This window comes from Trichomycterus rosablanca, chromosome 22 (assembly GCF_030014385.1).
Source record: "Trichomycterus rosablanca isolate fTriRos1 chromosome 22, fTriRos1.hap1, whole genome shotgun sequence".
In the NCBI taxonomy this organism is placed as follows: domain Eukaryota; kingdom Metazoa; phylum Chordata; class Actinopteri; order Siluriformes; family Trichomycteridae; genus Trichomycterus; species Trichomycterus rosablanca.
Genome location: NC_086009.1, coordinates 2,663,056 through 2,674,215, shown reverse-complemented (window position 1 = coordinate 2,674,215; position 11,160 = coordinate 2,663,056). Strand labels below are relative to the sequence as shown.

The 11,160-nt window shown below is 38.6% G+C and overlaps 2 protein-coding genes across 2 annotated transcripts; both read right to left on the bottom strand.

Annotated features, from left to right (window-relative positions):
• Positions 1–1,735: 1,735 nt before the first annotated feature.
• Positions 1,736–2,887, bottom strand: LOC134300289 (toll-like receptor 13). The gene is made up of 2 exons (XM_062985009.1): positions 2,237–2,887; positions 1,736–2,155 (listed from the first exon to the last, which is right to left on the bottom strand). The coding sequence occupies exons 1-2, from the start codon at positions 2,885–2,887 to the stop codon at positions 1,826–1,828; spliced, it is 981 nt and encodes a 326-aa protein (XP_062841079.1). The 3' UTR covers positions 1,736–1,825.
• A 5,016-nt stretch (positions 2,888–7,903) lies between these two features.
• Positions 7,904–8,815, bottom strand: LOC134300288 (toll-like receptor 13). The gene is made up of 2 exons (XM_062985008.1): positions 8,315–8,815; positions 7,904–8,233 (listed from the first exon to the last, which is right to left on the bottom strand). The coding sequence occupies exons 1-2, from the start codon at positions 8,813–8,815 to the stop codon at positions 7,904–7,906; spliced, it is 831 nt and encodes a 276-aa protein (XP_062841078.1).
• Positions 8,816–11,160: the final 2,345 nt, after the last annotated feature.

Below are 11,160 nucleotides of genomic sequence, written 5' to 3'. Positions count from 1 at the left end.
AAGAACAGAATCCGAACAGAAGCCGAAATTGTTGTTTGTTAATGTTGGAGAGGAGATTGAAGTCAGATTGGATTGAGCAACAGCACATAAAATATAGGTATAAATCTATAATGTTATACATAATAATAGTATTCATATGCTGTATAAGCGTGTTCTGAAAAATATGGCCAATTAGTTTATGTAAAAGTTATTGAAATAATGAATTAACAATATGTGACTAAATGCCCAGTTTACTTAAACTATGCAGGTATATTCCAGGTATTGCCACCTTACACAGTGTAGGAACTATCAACACTAGTTGGGCCTCAACACACCAATACCTGAGCCATTCTGTAGGTACTATAGCCCTATAGGTAAAGAAACACACTTGGGGTGTACAGAATCCCATTGTGACCAGCAGGATGCCCAGAATGATCCGAAAGGCCCTTCTCTTGGTCGTGTTCAGGTTTTTACCACCATTGTTGGCTCTGGAGGAACGCAGCTTTTTCAGCGTGGAGATGGTGAAGAACATGATGGTGGGAAGGGTGATGTAGTACGACAGCATGCCAGCAGGGGTAAAAGGACTGAGTCTAAAAATGATACTGACCATCAACATGGTGAAAGCATACAACCAGGCAAGTGTGCTGTACATCCACTTCAAACGGTGCAAGGTTTTGCCATTCATGTAAACCACAGGTTGAACAACTGCTAAGTAAATAGTCATACAGATGCCGATCAGGAACATAGGCTCTGCATTGACGTTTAGGCTGTGAAGAACCAACAAAATCAACGAACTGACCTTACAGACACCCACTGTGTCGAGAAGATACAGCAATATCGCGAGGCAGTCACATATGTTAATGATGTTGACATGTAGGAGGAAGTTTTCAGCTGGTGAGAAGCCAGATGAGCTGCTGTTTTTCTTCCTGGTTTTGTATTTACTCCTCAAAAGTACCACAATGACGATAGCGGTGATGGGAATGCTGATGAGACACGTTATCACATCGATGGCGATCTTAGTGACCAAGTACGGACCCGTGCAGGAAATCTTCAACGAAGTTCTATTTTCTTCTTGGTTTAGGGTTAAATTGTTGATTTTGGTGTCCATTCTTTTGTCTCTTCAGTACAGTGTGCAACAGACTTTCAACTTCACCAGTGTACATGAGCAGAGAAGCAGAACTGTGAAAGCTGGACTTTATAATCATACTCCACCTCTCTTGTCCAGATGATGGAAACAGACAGCAGATGTAAAGTTATTATACTTTAAGTTTGTAACATTGGTTACCATCATCATTAGTCAAATTTTGATTCATGTCTGTGGTTTGTGGTGCTATAATAACTTTAGTTAAATATTTAAACAACACTGGCAGGGTAGGGTATGGTGAGATTCATGTGCAAGTTGACATGTCTGGCATAAAACTGCCTTTTTAACTTACGATGGTTGGGTCCAGGGTCAAATGCAAATTACATCTAAATCCACTTATGAATAAAGAGCACAATCCTCAAATTTGTCAGCAGTTTTACAGGAAGCCAATGACAGTGCTGCTAGGAATATTAATGTAATGCTAGAGTTAGAAGATTTGTAATAGTAAACATGAGACAGATTTGTAAATCATTTAAGCTTTTTATTAGGCAGAAATAGTTATAATTTAGTTATTTCAGAATGAAGCAATATACAGTATTAAGTTCTCTTTATTTGATATATTTTAAATGAATAATGTACAGTATATTAAATGTGTTATTTTTAATAGCTCTTTACAATGCATATGAAGATGAACATCAAATATTTCAACTGCTTAACTCTATTTACAACTTTAAAGAAATAGTACAAAAAAGATCAAGAAACTTAAATCTGTGTTGCATTTTTAGGTGCGAGTTTTGCCCATAACCTGTCCCAGAATGCATTGTGCAGCGCTGGGTCTTGTGGCCAGTTTATGTAGGTCTGGGTTTTCACCAGACGGGCCAGTCTGTGATGTGCATTTAACAGCTGATTAGGAATCTTTTCCAGGAAAATCAGGACGAGGACGTCCTTGTGTTCAACCAGCAACCTGTAAGTGGCCAAACGCATCTCCAGAGAGCACCAGTTACTCCGTAGGTAATTGTGGCTGACCAGGCAAAGTGTGAATCGGCTTCTGTATAGACTGTCAGTGATGTTCTCCACAATGTCCTTCCCTAGCTGGAAGTCCCTGCTGTGCAGGCAGATCCGGAGGAAAGGAGGCCCTCGTTTCTCCAGGTTGGGCAGCAGCTCCTCCATCACCCACTGCTCATCCTTCCCACAGTAGGAAACGAATACATCATATAAATATTGCCCCTTTCTGGATGCCATCATGGCCTCCTCGATCCAGCCTCGAGCTATGTGGTAGAAAGCCAGCAGGTAGTCTCCGGCCAGTTGATGGAGCAGGACCACCAGCATGAAGAAGACCAGTCCCAAAGAAGTGGAGGCAAAAAGCAGAAACTCAATGTCAATAAAACAGTTGTCGTGAGCATACTTGTAGAAACGTTTAGTTCCTTCTGTACCTTTACACGGTATCTGTTCCAGTGAGATACCCCAAACATGCACTTGAATATTTTGTTGATATTTGGGCCATTTGGTAAACCAGGCATTATCACAGCTACACTGTAGGAGTGGAATTCGCATGATGAGATATTTCAGGTTTTTCAAAGGTTCCACAAAGCTCTCCATCATACTGAACACACCATCAATGTAAAGCACCAGAATCTTCAGTGACTTCAGGTCTTTAGTTAAGTCTTTCTCCAATGAATTAATCCAGCAGAAGTTCAAATCCAGGTACTCCAGACTAGACAGGTTGTGGAAAATCACACCAAGTCCAGGCTGATGAGACAAATCTATGTTAGTTAGTAGAAGACTCTGCAGGTTGACAAGCTGGTTCAAATCTGTCAGGTCCATTTGTGCTGCCTTGTGTGTTTTTATAATCTTTAAGTGTAACAGAGACTTGAGGAAGCGAGCAGGAAAAGTTTGTCCACAAAGTAACTGCTCAGTCTCTGCCGTTAACTGGACGAGAGACTCAAAAAGTAAATTCTCACAATCCAGAAAAGTGACAGACTGACCAAAAACATGAAGTTTCTTAAGGGTTGAATTAGTTTCCCTACTGTTGTCTAAATGGAGGGTCATTGGTCGTATTCCAGAGCTGATGTACAGATTAGTCAGATTTTCAGGAACACTGAGGTTAATCTGGATCTCAGAAGGTTCAGAAGTGGGAAACTGAAAGACTCCCAAACTTAAAAAGTCTAAAGATGTTAAATGAATAAAAGTCGACGGCTCAACAGTGATCAACATATTTTTATCTAGTATTAGAGTTTTTAGATTACGTAAACCAAAAAAGCTCAATTCTGTAAGTTTTGTTATTTTGTTGTAACTGAGGTCCAAGTATTCCAGTAAAACTGTGTTATTAAATGTAAAGTCTTCAATATGTTTAATGATATTGCCCCCCAGATCCAATCTCTCAATATATTGAAAGCAACTAAATTGTTTGTAACTTATACTGTTAATTGTTTTTGTAGAAAGACTCAGCTTTTTTATTTTTGTGACAAAATTACTTTGATTTTCACACATTTCCAAAGTTCCACTTCCTTCAGTGCTTGCTGTATTGACTAGCCAATTAACATTTAGAACAGTGAGGTTCCTTAACATTTTAATAAATGTCAGATTAATCAGTTTAGTTTGATCCCATGCACCTAGTGAGAAGCTTTTAAGAGTCGCACATTTTTCCAAATTGAGTGTAAAGTTGTTGACTGTTTGGAAGACTGTTACATGCAAACCAATCACAGAAAGCTCATGTGCAGTTTTGCAAATGTTTTCAAAACCTCCAAAGTTCTGGTATGAATGACGAATGATCAAGTCATCAACTCTTTTAACGAAAGCTTTTAACACATCAAATTCTTCAAAATCCATTTTCAAAACTGAGATCTCTGGAAAATACTTTAACACAGTTTTATCTACCACTTTTATCTCTGGAAAAACCAAAGTGACCCTCTCAAATCCATGAAATTCCTGGAGCTCAAAATGAGTCCTGTTGGAAAACGTGCAGTCTGGCTGAGTAAAAATAGTCAAATTTGTTGGTTCCACGCGCACATATTTAAGTTTAGACACAAATGATAAACTGCACAACAAATCAGAAAAGTCCATTATTGGCCCATGGATGAAAAGATTTTCCAATGATTTAAGTTCTCTAAAGACGTCTGTGGATGTTGATGATAACCTGCAATCATATACTGTAATAGATGTAACATTTTTAAGGTCACTAAGAACCTCAAAGGAAAGAGAGAAATGTTGGGGTCCCAAGCAAGAAATCTGCAGACTTTGCAGACTTAAAAGCTTTTTGAAAGCACCAGGATAGATGTTTGAATAAAGACTAATTTGTAATGTTTTAAGCTTGTAAAACCTTGAGAGAGAATTTGGATGCAGCTCTGAACTTTCCTCGAGGTTTAAACAGAGAACCTCCAGATGTGATGGAATCCCAGCAAGATCCAGTTCCACATTAGAGACCCTATTACAGTATCCAGTCAAGTTGCTTTTCTGGCACCGGTCTTCGTAATCCTCCAAATATCCTTCATAGACAAAACATTTTTCAGACACCCAACACAGTCCAATGATCACAAGCTGTGCAAAAACAACAAATAAATAAAAATGCATTTTAAGTTGGTGGTGGGTGATGTTGCCAGATGTTGCAGAAAAAAATCTGTTGTTACAGCTCAGCTTTGGTAAAATTGGTTTGTGCTCAGTGCTCATCCACCCAGAAGAATTTAACTGTAAATCCGACAAAGATTTTCCTCTGAATAATTCCGTTTGTGCAGTGGTTGATCGAGACCCATTCTTTAGTCAGTCCTTTTATAAAACATCTCACTGAATGAGTAGAAGTTGACTTATGAAGATAATTTCTGTGTTGCAGTTTGTGACTGAAGGGACATTTGTCAGCTCATCAGAATAGATCAGAAACTAGATCAGTTCCCTTTTCTCACTTCCTCTGAAAAAAAAAAAATAAACTAGTCAAATAAAAATAATATATATGAACTAAATGTAATGACTGCAACATATTTTAATATTGTTTTTATCTTTGCCTTTAATAAATGTTAATTTCTCCAGATTTTATGGACTTTCAAAAACCCTAAACAGAAATCCACTGTGTGTAAAAAACACAAACTAACTGATGACCTGCTCACACAGTACTGGCCCATACACAGATTTAATACATGCACATATATAACATTTTCATATATAACATACAGTATATGCTCATATTTGTGCAAACTCTATATGAAACCTATTTGAAATGGGAACAACTTCATATACTGACATATATGTGTGTCCCATAGAAATATGTACACTCATGTATGTGTAATACATTTCTTTTACATATATGTAACATATGTCAAAATGCTTATTTCTACATGAAGTAGCCAGCCAAGATTCGAACCTGAGATATAAAAATCTCAATGCTAATGTGCTTGTAGATTATCCCACTATGCCACCCCTTTATAATATTATTTAATAACACAAGGTCAACTTCTTTTTAACTCATAACAGGGTTGTGGTGCTTGTGTTTCAGCCCAAATTTGAACCGAACAAATAGAAGTCGTGCCAATTCAGTCAGTCAATATGGCTCTGAAATTTAGAAAAATCCAGCAGATGTTGTTGAGTTTAGTTTACAAGACAAAATACGTTCAATTAAATAAAATAAACATTTAGAAGCATTAAATGTGTTTTATTGGGTGCATTTTTAAATATATTTTTAAGTATATACTGTTTTGAGTCAGAATCAGTTTTTACCAACAGCGTTGTGCAAGGTCTGGGGGTTTTACACTGAAATAGGCTGAATATATATACTGTATATATACAGTGTATCACAAAAGTGAGTACACCCCTCACATTTCTGCAGATATTTAAGTATATCTTTTCATGGGACAACACTGACAAAATGACACTTTGACACAATGAAAAGTAGTCTGTGTGCAGCTTATATAACAGTGTAAATTTATTCTTCCCTCAAAATAACTCAATATACAGCCATTAATGTCTAAACCACCGGCAACAAAAGTGAGTACACCCCTAAGAGACTACACCCCTAAATGTCCAAATTGAGCACTGCTTGTCATTTTCCCTCCAAAATGTCATGTGACTCGTTAGTGTTACTAGGTCTCAGGTGTGCATAGGGAGCAGGTGTGTTCAATTTAGTAGTACAGCTCTCACACTCTCTCATACTGGTCACTGAAAGTTCCAACATGGCACCTCATGGCAAAGAACTCTCTGAGGATCTTAAAAGATGAATTGTTGTGCTACATGAAGATGGCCAAGGCTACAAGAAGATTGCCAACACCCTGAAACTGAGCTTCAGCACAGTGGCCAAGATCATCCAGCGTTTTAAAAGAGCAGGGTCCACTCAGAACAGACCTCGCGTCGGTCGTCCAAAGAAGCTGAGTGCACGTGCTCAGCGTCACATCCAACTGCTGTCTTTGAAAGATAGGCGCAGGAGTGCTGTCAGCATTGCTGCAGAGATTGAAAAGGTGGGGGGTCAGCCTGTCAGTGCTCAGACCATACGCGGCACACTACATCAAATTGGTCTGCATGGCTGTCACCCCAGAAGGAAGCCTCTTCTGAAGTCTCTACACAAGAAAGCCCGCAAACAGTTTGCTGAAGACATGTCAACAAAGGACATGGATTACTGGAACCATGTCCTATGGTCTGATGAGACCAAGATTAATTTGTTTGGTTCAGATGGTCTCAAGCATGTGTGGCGGCAATCAGGTGAGGAGTACAAAGATAAGTGTGTCATGCCTACAGTCAAGCATGGTGGTGGGAATGCCATGGTCTGGGACTGCATGAGTGCAGCAGGTGTTGGGGAGTTACATTTCATTGAGGGACACATGAACTCCAATATGTACTGTGAAATACTGAAGCAGAGCATGATCCCCTCCCTCCGGAAACTGGGTCGCAGGGCAGTGTTCCAGCATGATAATGACCCCAAACACACCTCTAAGACGACCACTGCTTTATTGAAGAGGCTGAGGGTAAAGGTGATGGACTGGCCAAGCATGTCTCCAGACCTAAACCCAATAGAACATCTTTGGGGCATCCTCAAGCGGAAGGTGGAGGAGCGCAAAGTCTCGAATATCCGCCAGCTCCGTGATGTCGTCATGGAGGAGTGGAAAAGCATTCCAGTGGCAACCTGTGAAGCTCTGGTAAACTCCATGCCCAGGAGAGTTAAGGCAGTTCTGGGAAATAATGGTGGCCACACAAAATATTGACACTTCAGGAACTTTCACTAAGGGGTGTACTCACTTTTGTTGCCGGTGGTTTAGACATTAATGGCTGTATATTGAGTTATTTTGAGGGAAGAATAAATTTACACTGTTATATAAGCTGCACACAGACTACTTTTCATTGTGTCAAAGTGTCATTTTGTCAGTGTTGTCCCATGAAAAGATATACTTAAATATCTGCAGAAATGTGAGGGGTGTACTCACTTTTGTGATACACTGTACATGCATGCCTGAAAATAAGAAAAAATCATATATTGACATACAGCCTTTCTATATATGTTATGTTAATAAAATAGCATTTATAAATTAAATATATATATATATATATGCTAACATATATGGATACAACACATAATACCTTATAAAATTAATCCCATATACTGTATATGTACATACAAACATTTTATTATGGGTATTTCATATATGTTATAAATTTATATCTACATTTATTATATATATCCACAGAATACATATATGTTACAATAATATATCACCTTACAGGTAACATATATGGAAAAACCATTACTGATATAGGGACATATACAGTATGTAGATATTACATTTCCATGTGGGGGAGTTTAAGCCACATGGCTTAACTTTACAATATTTGCAATTTAAAAAAAGAGTTCATAAAAGATAAAGAAACTTAAATCTGTGTTGCATTTTTAGGTGCGAGTTTTGCCCATAACCTGTCCCAGAATGCATTGTGCAGCACTGGGTCTTGTGGCCAGTTTATGTAGGTCTGGGTTTTCACCAGACGGGCCAGTCTGTGATGTGCATTTAACAGCTGATTAGGAATCTTTTCCAGGAAAATCAGGACGAGGACGTCTTTGTGTTCAACCAGCAACCTGTAAGTGGCCAAACGCATCTCCAGAGAGCACCAGTTACTTCGTAGGTAATTGTGGCTTACCAGGCAAAGCGTGAATCGGCTTCTGTATAGACTGTCAGTGATGTTCTCCACAATGTCCTTCCCTAGCTGGAAGTCCCTGCTGTGCAGGCAGATCCGGAGGAAAGGAGGGCCTCGTTTCTCCAGGTTGGGCAGCAGCTCCTCCATCACCCACTGCTCATCCTTCCCACAGTAGGACACAAATACATCAAATAAATATTGCCCCTTTCTGGATGCCATCATGGCCTCCTCGATCCAGCCTCGAGCTATGTGGTAGAAAGCCAGCAGGTAGTCTCCGGCCAGTTGATGGAGCAGGACCACCAGCATGAAGAAGACCAGTCCCAAAGAAGTGGAGGCAAAAAGCAGAAACTCAATGTCAATAAAACAGTTGTCGTGAGCATACTTGTAGAAACGTTTAGTTCCTTCTGTACCTTTACACGGTATCTGCTCCAGTGAGATACCCCAAACATGCACTTGGATATTTTGTTGATATTTGGCCCATTTGGTAAACCAGGCATTATCACAGCTACACTGTAGGAGTGGATTTTCCATGATAAGATATCTAAGGTTCTTCAGGGGTTCCACAAAGCTCTCCATAATACTGAACACACCATCAATGTTTAAGAGCAGAACCTTTAGTGACTTCAGGTCTTTAGTTAAGTCTTTCTCCATTGAATTAATCCAGCAAAGGTACAAATTCAGGTACTCCAGACTAGACAGGTTGTGAAAAATCACACCAAGTCCAGGCTGACTGGACAAATCAATCTTATATAGGAACAAACTCTTTAGGTGGACGAACTGGTTCAAATCTGTCAGGTCCATGTTTACTGTCCTGTGTCTTGCAATAATCTGCAAGTGTGTCAGAGACTTGAGGAAGCGAGCAGGAAACGTTTGTCCACAAAGTAACTGCTCAGTCTCTGCCGTTAACTGGACGAGAGACTCAAAAAGTAAATTCTCACAATCCAGAAAAGTGACAGACTGACCACAAACATGAAGTTTCTTAAGGGTTGAATTAGTTTCCCTACTGTTGTCTAAATGGAGGGTCATTGGTTTCATCCCAGAGCTGATGTACAGATTAGTCAGATTTTCAGGAACACTGAGGTCAATCTGGATCTCAGAAGGTTCAGAAGTGGGAAACTGAAAGACTCCCAAACTTAAAAAGTCTAAAGATGTTAAATGAATAAAAGTCGAAGGCTCAACAGTGATCAACATATTTTTATCTAGTATTAGAGTTTTTAGATTACGTAAACCAAAAAAGCTCAATTCTGTAAGTTTAGCTATTTTGTTGTGACTGAGGTCCAAGTATTCCAGTAAAACTGTGTTATTAAATGTAAAGTTTTCAATATGTTCAATGTCACTATATACCACGTTTAAATGCTCAAGATTATGAAAGCAGCTAAACTGTTTGTAGGTAAGATTTTTTAAGTTGTGTGTCCGTATATACAGTGTTTCTATTTTTGTGACAAATTGGCTTTGATTTTCACACACTTCCAAAATTCCACTTGTTTCAGTGCTCGCTGGATTGACCTTCCAACTAACATTTAGAACAGTGAGGTTCCTCAGCATCTTAATAAATTTCAGATTAATCAGTTTACTTTGATCAGTTCCGTCCAGTGTGAAGCTTGTGAGATTTGCACATTTTTCCAAATTGAGTGTAAAGTTTTTGACTGTTTGGAAGAGTGATACACTCAGTGCAGTCGCCGAAAGCTCATTTACAGTTTCACAAATTTTTTCGAGACCTTCAAAGTTCTGGTGAACATGCCAAAGCGTTAAGTAATTAACTTTTTTAACGTGATCTTTTACAATATCCAGTTCTCTAAAATTAATTCTCAGATCTGAGATCTCTGGAAAATATTTTAACACAATTTTATCTACCACTATTACTTTTGGAAAAAACAAAGTGACCCTCTTAAATCCATGAAATTCCTGAAGCTCAAAATGAGTCCCGTTGGAAAAAGTGCAGTCTGGCTGAGTAAAAATAGTCAAATTTGTTGGTTCCACGTGCACATATTTAAGTTTAGACACAAATGCTAATCTGCACAACAAATTAGAAAAGTCCATTATTGGCCCTCGGATGTAAAGATTTTCCAATGATTTAAGTTCTCTAAAGACGTCTGTGGATGTTGATGATAACTTGCAATCAGTAAATGTAATAGATGTAACATTTTTAAGGTCACTAAGAACCTCAGAAGTAAGAGAGAAATGTTGGGGTCCCAAGCAAGAAATCTGCAGACTTTGCAGACTTAAAAGCTTTTTGAAAGCACCAGGATAGATGTTTGCATAAAGACTGATTTGTAATGTTTTAAGCTTGTAAAACCTTGAGAGAGAATTTGGATGCAGTTCTGAACCTTCCATGAGGTTTAAACAGAGAACCTCCAGATGTGATGGAATCCCAGCAAGATCCAGTTCCACATTAGAGACCTTATCACAGAATCCAGTCAAGTTACTCTTCTGGCACTGGTTGATGTACTTGTCCAAATGTTCTTCGTAGACAAAACATTTCTCAGACACCCAACACAGTCCAAAGATCACAAGCTGTGCAAAAACAACAAATAAATAAACACGCATGTTTTAGCGTTGATGGGTAATGTTGCCAGATAATGTGATGCTTCAAAAATCTTTTGATACAAGTCAGCTTTGGTAAAATGGTTTAGAGGTAAAGACTCCTGCATTAATCATAAATCCAGTAAAAGTTGTCCCAGACTCGTCCTTTGGTTAGTCCTTTCACAGACGCTCCACTCGGTAAGTAGATCGACTAATGAAGATCATTTCTGGGTTGCAGTGCAGCATCAAAATAAATCAAGAACTTTCAGTTCCTCTTTTTGTACTTCTTATTTCCTTGGAGTATGTACAATCCTAATGTTTAAAATGTTAAGATACTACATAAATTAACAAGAAATTATCTTCCAACTTCATTTTACCAAGGGTCGTGCCTCATGAGTTTGTACCAGAGTTAAAAAGAGAATTGTAATTTAGGTAAAAAAAAAAAAAAAGCAAGAATGGGCAAATATTCCATG